This window comes from Pelodiscus sinensis, chromosome 1, assembly GCF_049634645.1.
Source record: "Pelodiscus sinensis isolate JC-2024 chromosome 1, ASM4963464v1, whole genome shotgun sequence".
Taxonomy (NCBI): domain Eukaryota; kingdom Metazoa; phylum Chordata; order Testudines; family Trionychidae; genus Pelodiscus; species Pelodiscus sinensis.
Genome location: NC_134711.1, coordinates 87,408,436 through 87,427,176, shown reverse-complemented (window position 1 = coordinate 87,427,176; position 18,741 = coordinate 87,408,436). Strand labels below are relative to the sequence as shown.

Genomic DNA, 18,741 nt, shown 5'->3' with positions numbered 1-18,741 from the left:
TAATCTCATGCTTAAAAAGGTTGGAGACCACTGGCTTAGAGGGAACACTGAAGGAGACACCGTTTAATTTTAAGGAACGTGTATGTTTAGTATGGCACAGTGTCTGTTGGTCTTGACCAGATGAATCAAGCGGAAGAAAGATATTTTACTTTTGTCTGAAGCATCAGCTGTTAAGTCAGTTCTACTGGTGGAATAACTAGACTAAGTTATTGATCATCTGATTCTACCTGATAAGAACCCAGATTCCACTCATGGATTTTGAAAGGAAGATCCAGTGTGACAAATCCTGAATTCCTAAGTGGAATGATTTATGAGGATCTATGTAACTATTTGGAAAAGAGTTACACTTTAAAACAGTAGTACAGTATTAATTTCTATATTACAGTGGCATGTCTTTTAGAATGTGATATTATTAAGCCACGATGATCATTAAAGGAGTCTGAAAATCAGTCTTTAAACAAGAATGGATATCTCTGAGGATTGGTAATAGCATAACAATTTTATTCTGAGTCACCAATTCCAGCCAGGACCCACGCTCAGGGAATCAGGGATGGAATTACTAAGACTTTCACCTCTAGGTCAATAACTACAATGTGGTACCATGTTGAGGGATTGGATCCTTTAACTTGGCTTTCATTTATGGACCACAGATTCAAAATCTATTCAGGTTAGTCATCATTACTGAATGTTGGTATCGTCTGATGACCAGTAGCTAATGTGAAATGGATGTTACTGTAAAGTGCCTATAATGAATTCCATGGTCACAGATTAGTAACAGTTGGTTGCATTTTAATGAGTCACTGGCCAAGAAAGATGGGAGAGGAATTCTGTACTGACTAGTGAACAGATCCTCATTTTATTGTTTAACACCATTATACTTCTTTGCAAATGTTCACCTGATTTCTCCTGGGTTGTACATTCTCAGGTATATATGCTTGTGAAAAGTTGCTGGGAAGAAGACCCAGAAAAAAGGCCTGACTTTAAGAAAATTGAGAGCACTCTGGGTAAAATATTCAGGTAAGCACTATGTTTCAAACTCCCAGCTACTTGGAAGCAGATAGTTGTAGGTGGATGTTGTGATGCTGGCATGACTCTGTCAGTGGAAAAAACCAAGCTTACTGACTGGGGTGCTTTCTCATGCTTTGACAGAAGGGCAGGTGTGTTAGAGAGATTTTCACCTAGAGCCTGAATTATTACATTGTGTAAGGAGGGACTACTCAAGTATCAGGTAGTGGGTCATGATGTCCAGGTTTCAGGAAATTAATGGAGATGGCTATTGAATTAATGGATTCAGATGACCACAAAGTGAGATAATTAAAAAGATCAGGTTACTCAGAGTAAGATAATTATAGGGTTTGGATGAAATTAGGTCATTATTCGTAAAATACAGAGATGGAAAAGTCCCATTCAATTATCCAGTCCTTTTATATAGCCATTATAGGATTGTTCCCTGCCATACTTTTTTCTAATATAGTTATTTAAAAGTCCCAAACAATGGGTTTTCAGAGACTATTTAACAATTTTTACACCTATCCCTATACACCTAAATCTGTTCCACCACTCCCATGCTTATATTTTTGTTGCTGTTCTCTAAACATCTTCCAGATTGTCATTCTTGTTCTAATAATGTGGTGTTCATAACTGAACATAATGTTCCAGATATGGCTACTCCAAAGAGGTGCAGAAAAATAGCTAATTCACCTGCAAGGGCATAGAGGAGCACACAGTTCTGACCTACAGCTGCAGAGGCAGCAGCATTACAGGGTGGCTTACCTCTTGGGAGGGCAGTTGGTTCTACTACCACCATAACATGGATGTTTTGCTTGGGGAAAAGGCAGTTTTAAAATCCAGCCAGGACTGTCAGAATGTGAATGATTGGATCTTCCAGACATTTTGGCTTCATCCACTACACAGGCTGCATCCACTAGCTCTGGACCCCAAGTGAAGGAGAGATTGTGACTGGCTTGTATATCATCTATGCTTCTGGCAATTGTCTATTGATGGGAGTCTTCAAACTTGGTCCCATCAATGGAAGCCAGCAGATCTCAGTGAGTGAATGTAACCGACAGCCTGTTACTTCCCTGCTTGGTGATAAGATGCCATTGCAAAGGCAGCACAAAATTGCACTGGATTTTTTGATACTATATCCCACTGTAAACTCCTATCTAATTTGCTGCCTCTTATCCCCTCTACCTGCTCCTCAGAATTCTTCCTGTCTGTGGAACTCTCTCCCATTGAATATTTGTGTCTTGGGTTATTTCATATGATCTGAAACTGTGGAGATTAGCAGGACCAGGAGATCTGGGGCTCAGAAAATTAGCAAGACGGGTGACCTGGGTTGGCCACAGGCCTTTTTGCCTTAAGAATAAGCTCTTTGCTAAGTGGTGAAATTATGAGCTTTGAGCAGTTATTCTAGCTACAATTAAGCCACATGCTGTAGCTCATGTTTGCCTTTGTCCTGCCAATATGCTTTGTTCATCCTTTTCCCAACTACTGTTCCCAGTAACTACCACAGTCAGACCAATGAAAGCTACATGGATACTTTGATCCGGCGTCTGCAGTTGTATTCCCGGAACTTAGAGCACCTGGTAGAGGAGAGGACAGAGCTATACAAGGCAGAAAGGGACAGAGCAGACAGGCTTAACTTCATGCTGCTCCCACGGTGAGTGTTGACAAACAGAGGTTTCCATTTAGTAGGAAGCATTCAATATTAACTGAGAGGCCTACTGGTGCGTAATGCATCAGACTTGTGGGAGGCTCCAACCACAGTGAGAACAAAGACATGAATAACACTTGCTCCAAAGATAAAATTATCTAAATTATTCTGTCAAATATAACAAGTGATTAAAAGCAGAATTTGGAGCTGTAGAACTGAGGTCCTGACTTTGTAAACTGACTAAAGATCCCATGTCTTTACCATTTAGTCTTTGCTAACTGATAACACACATTAGGACACTCCTCTTGAGATGATGGATTTGGTATGGTTCTGCAGGGCCGTTATTAAAAATACCGTTTTGCCTGAAGACCATAATAGTCATGGCCTGGTTTAACATCCACACCTTTGCCTTTCACTATTTGATCATCCAGAGGACCAGTTATGACATGGTCTTCATTAAAGCAGTGTTCCAATCAGTGAATGACTCTCACTATCACCTGAACTTGGGCATGTGAGTCACCTGATTAGAATACACATGAACAAGCATGCGAAGAAGAAAAAATGGCTATTCACCTTTTCATAACTGTTGTTCTTTGAGATGTGGTCTTCATGTCCATTCCAATACCCTCCTTCCTACCCCTCTGTTAGAGTGGCCAGCAAGAAGAAACCGAGAAGGTGGGGTCAGCAAAGGTCTATATTGGATGACATGAAGGCGCAACTCTTTGGGGTGCCTAGGCCAACCCTATGTCTAGCTGCTAGGTGGAAAATCTTCCTGCTACCATATACATGTGCTTGCACACACTTGATTAAAATGGACATGAACAACACATCTGGAAGAACAACAATTAAGAAAAGGTGAGGTTTTTTTTCTCTCAGATGCAGGCAGGCCTCACCACTGTTGTTCATACTTTTGTCACCTTGAGCCTAGAATAGATTAACAAACTCTTGATATCACTTGGAAACTGAAGTTGGTGCAGAATTCACCTGCCTGCTTATTGAGAGAAATTTACACTAAGGCCGTGTCTTCACTTACCAATCCAGAGATCGATCTTCTGGTGTTCGATTTAGCTGCCTAGTTAAGACCCACTAAATTGAACCCTGAAGGCGGTTCCAGACAGCACCAGTACTGCTTCAGTCGCAAGGAGTAAGGGAAGCTGATGGGAGAATTTGCTCCCATTGGCCTCCCCCTGTGATGACAGTGCCAAGATCATCTTTAGGTAAGCCAACTCCAGCTACGTATTTTACCTGGCTGGACTTGTGTACCTTAACTTAACCTTCCACGTCTAGTGTGGACCTTGCCTCAGAGCACATGCTAGTGCTCTAGGATCTGCATAGGTTTGCCTGTTGTTATCCAGGTGGAATTGAAGGTGTTGAGTTTTATCTATAAAGTACTAAATAGTTCTGACTTGGTTTCCTATGAGACCGTCTCTCTCCCCAAACTATACTGCTGAAATTGTGGTCAACAGAAGACCCTGATACAAAAGAAATGGGTCACATTCTGTGTGAAGCCTGATCTGCTCTGCATTTTGCTTCTCACTTGGTCTGACAGATCAGCTAACTTCCCAGAAATAAATCCACACTCCTGAATGACATAGTCTGATGACTTAATTCTCAGTGTTGACACAGCAGTGTTGATGAGAGAATACCATTGTTTGAAGAAATGGCATTTCTTCAGCAACAGAAAATCCCCATCAGTTGGTGGAAGCTGCATCTATGCTACAGGGTGGGTTATGCTGGTATAGATATGGCTATTTAACTATGCTGGTATATTCTCCATAGTTTAGTCATACCCCAGTTTGTTATCTGTAAAATGTGTTTGAGTATAAATAGATTATAATTGTTGCAAGGCATTTCCGATTCTAAATTTGTCTTGCAATAGATGAGCACTTTCTAGGTTATGCATGTCTCACCATGACCAGTAACATACTGATCTATTTGAATGCTAATCATGTTTAAGAGGGTTGTTTGCTTAGAACTGGCTAAACCAGTGCTCCTCAATGTATCTAGGGGTACATCTATACAGCACGCTTATTTCTAAAGAAGTTATTTCAGATTTTTTTTTCCAAAATAGCTTATTTCAAAATAGCACGTTTACACTACAGGGAAGCTTCAAAATTAGTCTGAGGCAGGCTTCTCTAATGTGGACATGCTACCTCGAATTAGAGCCCCAGGAGGCACTGGAGAGTAATTACACTGAATGGCCCTGAAGAGGAGCTATTTTGAAATAGCAGCAGTGGAGCATCCACATTACTGCTATTCCAAAATAGCTATTTCAAAAGAGGCGTTATTCCTCGTGGAATGAGATTTACAGATTTCTAAATAAGCCGTCTGTTATTTTGAAATTATTTCAAAATAAAGGAATTAGGGTATGTCTACACTAAAGCGCTAATTTGAACTAACTTAGTTCGAATTAGTTAATTCGAACTAAGCTAATTCAAACTAACGGATCCAGACTAAAAAACTAGTTCGAATTAGCATTTTGCTAATTCGAACTAGCATGTCCACATTAAGTGGACCCTGAACCGCGGTTAAGGATGGCCGGAAGCAGTGCCGGCAGGGCATCAGATGAGGACTTTGAGTGTGGAGCTGCTGCCTCAGGCTAGCTAAGGGCTGCGCTTAAAGGGTCCCGACCCCCACCCCGGACAGACAGTTCTCAGGGGTACCCCGCTTGCAAAGCAGTCCTGGCTTGGAGTGCCCTGAGTGCCCACACTGGGCACATCACAGCACTCAGCCATTAGACCGGCTGCACTTGCTGCAGGCTGCCATCTGGGGAGAGGGGGCAATTGGGGGGCTGCAGGAGAGCTTCCACCCCCAGAAGCCCACAGAGCCAGCCCAGTCCTCCCCATCGGGGGCTCGTACCCCATTCCTCTCTCACCTCCTTCCACTTACCCTTCCCTCGCCCCCCTTCCTGATGTACAAAATAAAGAAAACGTGTGGTCAAAAATAGAATCTCTCTTTATTGAACAAAACTGGGAAGGAGGTGGGAGAGGGGAAAAGGAGGTGGGAGAGGGGAAGAGAGAGGGTGGGAGAGGGGAAGAGAGAGGGTGGGAGAGGGGAGGGCAACTAAAATGATCAGAGGTTTGGAACAGGTCCCATATGAAGAGAGGCTAAAGAGACTGGGACTTTTCAGTTTAGAAAAGAGGAGACCGAATTAACTTTGTAGTGTAGACATACCCTTACTGTGTAGACACTTGCATTGTTATTTCAAAATAACGTCTGTTATTCTGGAATAATGCTGCTGTGTAGGTGCAACGTAGGTGTCACATCTGAAAGGCATTTAGGACTGATGCCAGAGGGAGACCTATAGGTGCAATAGAGGACTAAACAGTCTGGAGATCATTTGAAACATCTATTTTGCACTAACTCCCCAGGTGGACACTTTTATTTTGCCCTGTGTGTTTTAGCTTAACATATTTCCAAGGCCCTGGGATATGTAATTGAGAACTGAAACAGGAGCAGGAATGTAGGGAGACAGAATAGTGAATCAATGAGGAATTTGGCCAGGACACCAAGCCAAACACCTCCGCTGTGTGTATATTGGCACCCTTTTCCGGAAAAGGGATGCTAATGAGACAAGTCAGAATTGCAAATGCCGCGGGGGGTTTAAATATCCCCCGCGGCATTTGCATGAACATGGCTGCCATTTTTTTCCGGCTCGGGGCTTTGCCGGAGAAAAGCGCCAGTCTAGACGGGATCTTTGGGAAAATAAACCCTTTTCCAGAAGACCCCTTATTCCTGATTTTAAGAGGAATAAGGGATCTTCCGGAAAAGGCTTTATTTTCCAAAAGATCCCGTCTAGACTGGTGCTTTTCTCCGGCAAAGCCCCAAGCCGGAAAAAAGCGGCAGCCATGTTCATGCAAATGCCGCGGGGGATATTTAAATCCCCCGCGGCATTTGCAATTCCGACTTGTCTCATTAGCATCCCTTTTCTGGAAAAGGGTGCCAATGTAGACACAGCCCTCAGTATTGTCAAGAGTGAGATGTACAGAGAAAGTATGTGCGCCAAAGAGCACTGAAAAATAGATTAAATTTCCAAAGCTGTTAAATACTCACTAGACAGATTGGAACTAAGGAGAACGAAGTATGGCTATGTGTACACAGCCCTGCAGTTGGGTCTATGAATGTGTGAACTGAAGCGCACTCCAGTGTACTGTGTTGTAACTTCTCCATATGGACATTGTAAGTGTGAATTAACTACTTCACATTAACATAGTCCTCTTTCAAAAGCACTAAGTTAGTACAAACTAGGTACCTTTTAGATTGCATACATACAAGTGAGTTATAGCGCAGCACACAAATGTGTGCTGCAATTCACATCCCTTGTAGTTTAAGGAGTGGTTCCATATAGACAGGTCATGGGGCTCTTGGCTTTAGTGTTCACAGTTCCAATCTAGAGCCTTGATAGCAGGTCTTGGGATGAGGCTGCCTGCCTGATACAGTCTGGTCTCTGGATTTTCTCAGAATCTCAGTTATGAATAAGGTAGCACAGAGATGCATAGTGTTTTGCAAAAATATAAGAAAAGTCTCTTCCCCAAGTAGTTTACAATCTAAATAAGAGCTCCTCAGCTATAAGGCTCTTGTAACCAGAAATCCTAGCATGTCCAACTTTCCAAGTACTGGTTGAATTCAGCACCAAAATGTTGGTTTGTTTATTTACCAAACCTCTATTTCTGGAACTCTTCCTCCCCTGTCAGCTCTAGAAGGTTGGGTTGTCCTCTAAAGCACAAGGTATACTTATTTGCATTTCCCTTCCACCTTTCCTCACAGGCCAGTGGTAAAATCTTTGAAGGAGACTGGGCGGGTAGAGCCAGAGCTGTTTGAAGCAGTCACCATCTACTTCAGTGACATTGTCGGCTTCACCACACTGTGCCAATACAGCACTCCTATGGAAGTGGTGGACATGCTCAATGACATCTATAAGAACTTTGACCATATTCTTGACCATCACGATGTTTACAAGGTGAATAGAGCCTCACTTACATTGAAATAATCATCAGGTTACATAGAACATCACAGACTGGGTAATAGGGAATAGAGTTTGGTACAAAGGCTCAAAAACGTGATGCTAAGTAAAGAAAAAGGAGAGAAGTACAGGCCGAGATTATTTCTCCCTAATGTGTGTAGCAATCTGTAAATGGTTTCTGATGCTAAGTGGTCACAGATTCATTACCTAGAATGCTGTGTACTGAGCATTTCACTAACAGAAAGATGTCATCTAATTTGGTAATCCTGTACTGCCAAGAGATGACATAAGGGGCCTTTTCCATCTCCAATTTATAGGTATCTTCCAATAACTGGGAATGGTAACAGCTAACCATGTTTTTACAGGTGGAGACCATTGGTGATGCGTATATGGTGGTGAGTGGCTTGCCAAAGAGAAATGGCAACCGCCATGCAGTGGACATCTCTATGATGGCATTGGATATCCTTAGTTTCATGGGATCCTTTGAATTACGGCATCTTCCAGGCCTGCCTGTTTGGATTCGCATAGGGATTCACTCTGGTATGGGGTCATGGCATATGAACATGAATGATGTAGCTATTCTATCTAGATAAAAAAGTAACCTCTAGTTAGAAGTGCTCATGCTTCACTGTTCATAAATTGATTCTCTGTGAGGATGGTGATTTAGCATGACACACAACTGGCCCAAAGCCCTGTGACTAGCCTTCCTCGAAAGGATCACATATAAAAAACCATTGATGGAGGAAGGGCAGTGTAATTTAATAGACCACTGGCTTGCTCCAATATCATTTAACAATCCAATCTGTGTGAGGTTGGTAGCTGAGCAAACCAGCCTCTATAGTTACTTATGAGATTGAGTTGGTGACATTATACCCTTCTGAGCCCTTAGTTCTGGTCTACATTATTTTGAAATAACTCCCCTTATTCTGAAATAACAAGCGGAGTATCCACACTACCAAGCCTATTATTTTGAAATAATAATGCCTGAGGAATAGTTTCCATGAGGAATAATGCTTATTTCAAAATAGTTATTTTGAAAGGGTATGTCTACACTACCCCGCTAGTTCGAACTAGCGGGGTAATGTATGCATACCGAACTTGCTAATGAAGCCCGGGATTTGAATTTCCCGGGCTTCATTAGCATAAAGCCGGCGCCGCCATTTTTAAAAGCCGGCTAGTGCGAACCCCGTGCCGCACGGCTACACGCAGCGGCACGGGGTTCGCACTAGCGGCTTTTAAAAATGGCGGCGCCGGCTTTATGCTAATGAAGTCCGGGAAATTCAAATCCCGGGCTTCATTTGCAAGTTCGGTATGCATACATTACCCCGCTAGTTCGAACTAGCGGGGTAGTGTAGACATACCCAAATAGCGGTAGTGTGGATGCCCAACTGCTGCTATTTTGAAATAACAACTCCCCAGAGTCATTCAAAGTTATTACTCCCCAGTGCTTCCTGGGGCTCTAAGATGAGTTAGAGGACTTTAAGGGAGCCTGCTTTGGACTAATTTCAAGGCTTCCTTGTCATGCGGATATGCTATTTTGAAATAGTTATTTTGGGAGTTTTATTTCAAAATAAGTTAATTTAAAATAATTTCCTACTGTAGACATGTTCTTAGAGACCACCCCCTCACCCTGCACATACATTGAGAAGCAGGATTATATTAGATGCTTTTGAGGCAAATGTTCTCATCTGGCTCATGTGAAAACCAGTTTTTGGTTTAATTTATTAAAGGGGCTTTGTAGATAATCCAAAGATCCTAAATTCTCAGGGAAACTTTATCTTTCTGTATTTGCTTTTTTCACTACTCTGTTGTTTATGTCCATCAGTGGAGAAGGGATATAACAACTAATTTCCTTAGGAAGACCCTCATGACGTCAGCAGAAACTTCTCCATAATGAAGTTAATTCTCTCTATCCCCTGGTTCCTGAGCTGACACTCGGAGCAGGTTTACACTTACTGGGAGATTGGCACCACAGTGATCAATCCCCAAGAACTCAATTTATCAGGTCTAGTAAAGACCTACTAAATCGACTGCTGATCATACTCTCATCAACTCTGTTAGTTCACTTGAATGAGACAAATAAGGGAAGTTGGCGGCAGAGTTTCTCACATCAGCATCCCTGCAGGGGAGACCCCACAGCAACTTGATTTAAGGTATGTCGACTCCAGATACTCTATCCATGTAGCTGGAGCTGCATACCTTAGTCAACATTATCCCATAATACATACACTATGTCAATACTTATGCATTTGTATGTATATAGAAATATGTTCAAATATTATGAATAGTCTCTTAATATATTTAATACATTTTATATTTTACAAGGTGAACAGAGACTGGTCTGGTCCACACTTGGATGTTAGATCTCCAGATGGTGTGGAAAGTGATATAGATTGTGCTTTCAATCTGTGCTGAATCCAGTGCCCCTGCTCTGCTGCTTGAAGTGCTGTCTTCCAGATGAGACCATCCACTCTGCATAACCCCCATAGCAATGAGGGCACCATACTAATTCCTAAGCTTCGGTTTCTTTCAGGCATGTCTGATATCTCAAAGACTTCTCTGAATCTCCAAGGAATAACAAGAATGTCTTTTCCTCTACCCTGTTTCCTGCTTTCAGGGCCATGTGCTGCTGGTGTGGTTGGAATTAAGATGCCGCGTTACTGTCTGTTTGGTGACACGGTTAATACAGCTTCCAGGATGGAATCCACGGGTTTACGTAAGAATTGAAGCCCACCTGTCTATGTAGTCTGGCAGTAGGCTAGATGTACACTCAAATACAGTGTCCCTTCTCTAGCCAAGAAATACTTCATCATCAAAGTATCGAAGTTTAAAGATAGAAAAGACCTATTAAATCATATTGTCAATTCCTCCACTCCGTCCTGAATAACACAAGCCTATCCCTAGTTCTTGCTTGCTAGTTGATGAAGGTGCTAACTGTCTGGCTGGCTGGGTTCCTGTAGAATTGATTTTAATACCACTGAGATTAAAGTAATTGCATGTATTATATAATTGATTTATATGGGTATGTCTACACTACAGCACTAATTCGAACTAACTTAGTTAATTCGAACTAAGCTAATTCGAATTAGCGCATCTAGACTTAAAAACTAGTTCGAATTAGCATTTTGCTAATTCGAACTAGCATGTCCACACTGAGTGGACCCTGAACAGAGGTTAAGGATGGCCGGAAGCAGTGCCGGCAGGGCATCAGATTAGGACTTAGAGCGTGGAGCTGCTGCCTCAGGCTAGCCGAGGGCTGTGCTTAAAGGAACCTGACCCCCACCCCGGACAGACAGTTCTCAGGGGTTCTCAGTCCTGCTCACACTCGGCACATCCCAGCACTCGGCCATCAGCCCGGCTGACCTTGCCGCAGGCTGCCATCCGGGGGGGGGGGTCAATCAAGGGGCTTCAGGAGAGTTTCCACCCCGAGGAGCCCGCAGAGCCAGCCCAGTCCTCCCCATCGGGGACTTGTACCCCATTCCTCCCTCACCTCCTTCCACTTACCCCTCCCTAGCCCCCCCTTCCTGATGTACAAAATAAAGGACACATGTGTTCAAAAATAGAAGCTCTCTTTATAGAACAAAACTTGGGGAGACTGGGAAAAGAAGGTGGGAGGGGGAAGAGAAAGGGTGGGAGAGGGGAGGGCAACTAAAATGGTCAGGGGTTGGAACAGGTCCCATATGAAGAGAGGCTAAAGAGACTGGGACTTTTCAGCTTAGAAAAGAGGAGACCGAGGGGGGATATGATAGAGGTCTATAAAAGCATGAGTGGTGTGGAGCGGGTGCATAAAGAAAAGTTCTTCATTAGTTCCCATAATAGAAGGACTAAAGGACACCAAATGAAATGAATGGGTAGCAGGCTTCAAACTAACAACAGAAAGTTCTTCTTCACAAAGCAAAGAGTCAACCTGTGGAATTCCTTGCTGCAGGAGGCTGTGAAGGCTAGAACTAGAATAGAGTTTAAAGAGAAGTTAGATAAAGTCATGGAGGTTGGGTCCATGGAGTGCTATTAGCCAGGGGGTAGGAATGGTGTCCCTGGCCTCTGTTTGTAGAAGGCTGGAGATGGATGGCACGAGACAAATGGCTTGGTCATTGTCTTCGGTCCATCCCCTCCCGGGTACCTAGTGTTGGCCGCTGTCAGCAGACAGGCTACTGGGCTAGGTGGACCTTTAGTCTGATCCAGTACGGCCATTGTAAGCTCAGGGTCGGGGGTCTCAGTGGACCACCTTGATTTTCATGCCAACCTGCTCCTGGGTGGCCAGGCTGGAAGCTATCCTGCCCTAGACGGCCACTTTCCTGTGCCTAGTGCGGAGGTCATGGATGAGGTCCACGATGTCTGCACTAGACCAGGTGGGCGCCCGCTTCTTGCGGACCTGGGCAGGCTCCCGGGAGCCACCAACCTGGTCCCGGGAAGAGGCGGAGGGCTGGGTGGCAGCGGGTGGTTGGCTCGAGCCGTGCCAGGTGCAGGGTCTGCTGGCTGGGTGCTGACAGGCTTGCACCTGGCATGGGCACCGTGGCCAGCCCGTGCCCCTTTAAGGGCTCCGGGGCCGGGAGGGGGGCAGAAGAGTTTCCCTGGTGGTGCCCAGAGTGGCCACCAGGGAAACCTGGGGAGGGCTAGCCTCCCACTAGTTCGAATTAAGTGGCTACACAGCCCTTAATTCGAACTAGTTAATTCGAGCTAGGCGTTAGTCCTCGTAGAATGAGGTTTACCTAGTTCGAATTAAGCGCTCCGCTGGTTCGAACTTAATTCGAACTAGCGGTTTGTATGTGTAGCGCCTATCAAAGTTAATTCGAACTAACTTCTGTTAGTTTGAATTAACTTTGTAGTGTAGACATACGCTATCAGAGTGCTTAGTGACTTAGACAGGCATCAGTGTTCCTTCTAATCTTTTTCATCCATGTGTGGACTTTTTTCTGTCCACATGAGGACTACATTTTTATATGCACAGAGGCATGTGCGAATGTTCACCACCAGTAGAAGCAAAAACCTAGCTGTGAGTGCTCTGTTAATCAGCTGAGAGGCATTTGAATCTACCCTGAGCAACCACACAAGCACACAGCTTACAGGGAACACTGATAGTCATTTTTATTATATTAAATATAAATAAATAAGAAGGAGTCCTGTGGCACCTTAAACACTAACAGATATATTTAAGCATAAACTTTTGTGGGTAAAAAACACTTGGTCAGATGCATGATGTGGAAATCCGTACATCTGATGGTGTTTTTTATACACAAAAGCTTATGCCCAAATACATTTGTTAGTGTTTAAGGTGCCACAGGACTCCTCGTTGTTTTTACAGAAACAGACTAATATACCTACCCCTCTGAGATTTATAAATATCCCATAGTCTGATAGTTTTGCCATTAGGAATGTTTCTTGAGAGCCAGCCTAAAATTTCTTCCCTTTGCTCAATTTCTTCCCATTCCTTCCTCTTCTTGATATTTACTCCTTCCAAATACTGCTATCACTTCTATCCTGAGATATTGGTTGGTACAGGTGTAGTTGTTTTAGTCTTTCTTATATAATGCTTTGTGATGGAGTAGTTCTTTCTGGGTTTAACAATATATGAGTAGCTTCCATGTCATTTGAATCACAGAGTTGGTCCTAAGACATCAAAGACAACTAGATAAACCTCTCTAAGCACAGATTTGCACAGAAAATGAAAACATTCATACATTAAGTTTCTGAACTGAGCATTTCTGGTTACTTTTAGCTTTACGGATTCATGTAAGTGGGTCTACTATTGCCATCTTGAAGAGGACAGACTGCCATTTCCAGTATAAACAGAGAGGAGAGACTTACCTGAAGGTAACGTTCATTATGTCTACAAACACACTTGAGATGTTTGCCTATTTTAGACAAACATCTAGGAGCAAGAGAGACATATTTGTTGGTTGTTCAGTCACAGGGTGACGGAGACATCCCTCTAGATTTAATGTAGTAGTTGAAAAAGCATCTGAAACATAAGTAAAGGAAATATAGATATGTGTAAAGTATTGTAGATGAAACCTATCACTGGTAATAAAAATTTGAAGAGTGGGTAGTGGTGAATGGGCTTAGTGGTAGAGTGCTATTAAGTTGCTCACCTTTGTTGTGATACATTATTTGTTTCAATTTATAAGATTTGATAGGTGTCTGTCCTATGCTCTGGTATCTGTTACATACAGTAAGCAAGAACAATACATCAATCATATAATACACTATCACATAAAGTATATAAATCATATAGTTTGCCTAACTAATCCTTAAACTGTGCTTCTCTCCTGTCTATCATATTAGGGCAAAGGAACAGAAATTACATACTGGCTGACAGGAGTGAAGGACCGGCAGTATAATCTCCCAACACCTCCTTCTGTGTAAGATGTTCTTTATATATAACAAGGGAGAAAAAAGCTCTCAGCCTTTGCACTTGAGCCTTCACCATTCATTCAGATTTTCACTTTTCCCCCTGAAATTTTTTTATTTACAATACTTTTTGGTATTCCTTGGACTCATGAAAAGGACACAGCAATATATGTGCATATGGACACACTATCATTAGTTCTGGAATTTCTTATATGCTTAAATACTTTGGGGGATCAGGGTTTTAGGTGGGAGACATTCAAGGAAAATTCACCAGAATGGGATGTTGATTTAGTAAGTGCAGGGTTCAAATTGGGGGAAAACAGTGGTGGTATTCACCCAAGTTTATCGCCAGTCCAAGCTCCACTTACTTTTAACACTAAAAGGAGATGCTGGTCACAATCGATTGTGCAGATTTCATGTTATTTCCCTTCTTTATTCTTGTATGCTTTGATCAGTAGTGAAATAGTTAATAATATTAAATTGTCATTACTAATCTTCAGACCCAATTCCAAACTGAGATGAATGAGAACTGTGCATATCTCTTAATTACCCTTTTATGTTGTTTGCAGACTCAGGACCTCTTTTTTTATATTTGGTTCTAATTTTGAAAGTTACTTTCACAGGCATAAGGTCTAGATAGTTTTTTAAAACTTCTAAAGAAAACTTGTTTTGGGGGTATAAGAGAGGCATTACAGGCAAAAATACTTGATCGATGTCCTGGTTTAATCAGACCCAGTTAGGTAACAGTCTTCCTTTGAAGTAACACTGAGTCAGTTTCGGAAGAAAAGAGTTGTGATGACACTGAAGTGCTGCTTTTCAGAGTTTGCAAACTAAGTTCTGGACAACTTGTGGTAATTTCAAATGTACTTTGCACAATACAAAGGGCATCAGTTACTCTGACATGATAAAAATCAAGTCTGGCTGATAACATTTTTCCAAACAATTTCAGTGGGATATGGAGTTTTTCTTCACTGCCTATCCTAACCCAGATACCAATGGACTGAGGGACAATTCCCACCTATGTGCATATCCACTTGTCACAGCTAACTCTGTAAAACTTCCCATGGGTGATGTACTCAAACACTTATTCCCTACTACTTACCTAAAAGCTTGCACACCTAAGTCTGGGTCAATGCAGGTTATTTACAGTATGTACCTTGTCACTTTTTAAGTAAGACTTCTAATTTTTTATAATCCAAGGTATGACCCCAAATGTACAGAGCCATTCTTCTAAACCTTTGTAATGCTACTTTTTATTTCAAACATTAGCTTTAATTTAAAAAAATGAAATAGCTGCCACAATCCTCATCAGGAGTGACTGTTGCAGTACAGATCCCATACTACACATGGTAGTTTGTAAAAAATATTGGGATATTTTGGGGGTGTAAAATTTTATTAATTATTATTTTAATTGCAAATTTTTGTGAGAATTAGGTCATGTCCCATTGCACAAGTTTAACATTTTGCCCATTCATTCCTGTCTACCTGAAGAAGGAGGGGTGGTTTTTGCCAGGGTCTTTCCAGATCAGAGAGTATCCAGTTTTCTGGATAGTATATAATACCAAAAACTCTTGAGAGATTTGTTATGCAAATATTTATCTGTGGGATGAACAAGTAATACTCGTAGTCTGTTTTCTTCAGTACATTTTTTTTTCTAATTAGGCACTTTTTTATCATAAATAAATTTTAAAAAGAGAAATAGAAAGTATTAGCTTTAGGGGTTTGGAACTCAGTTTGTCGGTGTGTTCAAAGGTATCTCTCAGACCTGACTAGTTGCTATTGGTGGTGGTATTTATGTGTTCACTCCATGATATGCACCACTGCCAGTCTGATATATATATGGGAATTTTTTAATTATTCAAAATGGAAAATACCTGTGAAAATTATACATGTCCCATGAATTTCTGGCAGGGAGACAATTCTAAGAATACGGACATTATTTTGAGAGATCCCTGCTGCTGAATATTACAGGTACTTGAAACTAGGTCTAGTCATAGAGAGAGAGCCATAGTCCATTTTAGCTAAGTTTGTGAATCTAGTTCAGAGGCTTTTCTCCTCTTCATTTTAAGAGCATTCACAGACTCCACAGGTGGGAGATTGTGATGCAAAACAAACTTCCTTGGCAGAGAGAGTATCTCATATTGTCAGGGACAGTCACAAGTAGATCCTGAGTTGGATTTATATGTTCACTTGGAATTTATTCTGCTAACAATCTGTCTGCAAGAATGGTACGATAAAATTGTCTAAAAACACTTTGGGAACTGAGGATCATAGTACCTGTATTACATGAGTCACTGATATCTTTCTTCTCCTGCTATTTCCAGGGAGAATCAGCAGCGGTTGCAGGATGACTTAGCAGGGATGATAACAAAGTCTCTGGAGAAAAGACAAATTGAAGAGGTCTTGGTGCGTGAGCCTTCCCGGGTGGCCAGCTACCGAAAAGGCACCTTAGAATACCTGCAGTTGGCCACTACAGAAAACTCCAGCACCTATTTGTAAAACTGGATGTCTAGTGTAACATAAAAAACAGCTAATCCTCATACAGGCCATAGAAGATACTACAGAGACTGGAGACTGACATTCTCAGGGAAAGCTAGAGGGGAAAACAAGATCGTTTTCTTTTTGGGAAATGTCTCTATCATCTGCCTTTTTATCAGTGGATGGGATAGACCCTTTGCTGTATTGCCAAAATGTAGTTGCCTCCATGCTTGCTGCATCTTCCCAGTCACCTAGTGGTCATGCACATGCACCCATGCCCATGCACATCTATCTTGCTTTGGGGGAAAAGAAAATATGTATTTGAGACTGAAATATATTGTCTTATAGTTTTAAATGTGATCAGCTGTTCAATGACCCATTTCCCAAAGTTTTCTCTGTGGATTCTTAATGTATCATGATTTTAAACTTAGCGTTTCTCTTGTAATTTTTTATTTGGAAATAATGCAGTTTAATATATTTAAAATTATATGTAGATATGGACCAGCAATTTTGTTTCTTTTGTAATTTCCTCGCTATATATTTTCAAGTGTTTTGTTTAGTCAGATTTATCTAGCTCAAGAAATGGTGTTTGCCACTGTTTCTCTAAGGAGATTACTCAAATGTATGGATGGTTTCTGAAGCGTATTTGAATCTCTTGGGTCTGCAGAATTAATCTTGCAAAAATTGGCTCTGCCATAGTATTTCTTTACTTCTGCTTCTGGCCCCAAAACCAGAAGCACATAGACCACTGCAATATTTAAAAATACAATGTAACGGAAGATAGCATAACTTAAAGAGTTTCATTTCATCTTTTTTGTTTTGGATTTTGTTTGGATTTTATCTGAGTTGGCTCAATCAGATGCTAAAATGAACACTTGATATTAATTATATACTTTAGCAAAGAGCCAAACCACAGTTGTGTAACAGAGGAGACAACTGGGATTTCACTGAAGAAATAATCACTCGCAAGCAACATTTTGCACTTTCTTTGCATACGTGTCTTTCAAACTCTTCTTCATGGACTTGTAAATGACCTGTATGAATGACCAGTGGTAAAGTACTGGTCAATATTTAAACAGTGAAACTTACTGTTCAACTGTCATTAATTCTAGCACTCTCTTTTGTATGTTTTCCAAAAGCTTTTTTGACTGAGGATTTGTCTAGGGATGTAAGGGGGTAGCTGACTAGTCAACTACCCAATAAGTTGTATCAGGTAGTCGAGTCGACTACTCGCATTCCCCTCCTCTTGCTGCCTCTGTATCTGAGGTAGTGGGAGGGAACAGGAGCCAGTGCTGGGGGAAGCCAGCTTAAAAGCCGGTTCCCTCCAGCACCATCTCTGTGCTGCTGCCCGTTCTCCCTCCCCCCATCACATTACTGAATTTGAGGGAAGCAGCCAGATCACTGCTGCACCCATGGGAGGGGAGTTGGCCCCAAAAGTGGTATAAAGGGGGCCATGTGAGGTGTTGAGTAGAAGCTTACTGTCTGCTGATTCTATATATGCTATTCATGTAATTGTATAGTGTCTGTGTGTGAAGTTATAAGCATGTACTTTGTATGAGTACTGAATGTTTATATGTGGTTGAGCAATGGGCAGAGCTCGGCCTATGGACATGCTAATTAGCGAGGCTCTGTGGAACAATAGCCCTCAATAGGCCAAGGATACACCTCAAGAATGGGGACTGACATCTAAGGGCTACCAACAGGGAACACGGATAGACCGCTGGCCAAGTGACCTGCTGCAGCCAAGAAGAGATTAAGAAGGAGCTATAAATATGCCATGTGACCGACTCTATCTTGGTACTCAGCTCAGCCCTTCATCTCAGAGGCAGCAATGCAGAGATCAAAGAGCCGAAAGGAGCTGTGGAAACCATCCTGATGCTGGATGTTCACCAAAGACTTTTAAGCCAGCAGTTATAACATCTCTGCTGCGAGCCTGCATCGAGAACTGGGAGATTTGATGCATGTAACATATGATACCTTAACAACCTTACTCTCATGTTTTTCTTTCTCGTAGTAATAAACCTTTAGAGTTTAGATTCTAAAGGATTGGCTCAGCATGGTTTGTGGGTAAAGTCCAGAGGGTAAATTGACCTGGGATCTGTGGCTAGTTTCTTGGAACCGGACAGGACTTGTTCGGGGAAGGTGAGATTGGGCTCTAAAACCTCTCACCTGTGTATGAGGCCCGGGGCCATCTGGGGCACGGATATTGCTGGGGCGTTGGAGGGGTCTTGCTTGTGAGGCTTCAGGCAGGCAGCTGAAGCGCTCTGTGGGACTGATTGTGGCCTATTAGGAAAGG

General features: G+C 42.1%; 1 protein-coding gene across 3 annotated transcripts in view; it reads left to right on the top strand.

The window, feature by feature from the left end:
• Positions 1-18,488, top strand: part of GUCY2C (guanylate cyclase 2C) — a 112,286-nt gene extending 93,798 nt beyond the window's left edge. For all 3 annotated transcript variants that reach the window (XM_075935275.1, XM_075935278.1, XM_075935284.1), the window contains 8 exons: positions 926-1,017; positions 2,504-2,662; positions 7,424-7,616; positions 7,985-8,159; positions 10,237-10,335; positions 13,336-13,430; positions 13,902-13,978; positions 16,292-18,488. In XM_075935275.1, the coding sequence (XP_075791390.1) occupies positions 926-1,017; positions 2,504-2,662; positions 7,424-7,616; positions 7,985-8,159; positions 10,237-10,335; positions 13,336-13,430; positions 13,902-13,978; positions 16,292-16,466 (1,065 nt within the window). In that variant the 3' untranslated portion in view covers positions 16,467-18,488. The remainder of the gene's footprint in view (positions 1-925; positions 1,018-2,503; positions 2,663-7,423; positions 7,617-7,984; positions 8,160-10,236; positions 10,336-13,335; positions 13,431-13,901; positions 13,979-16,291) is intronic.
• Positions 18,489-18,741: the final 253 nt, after the last annotated feature.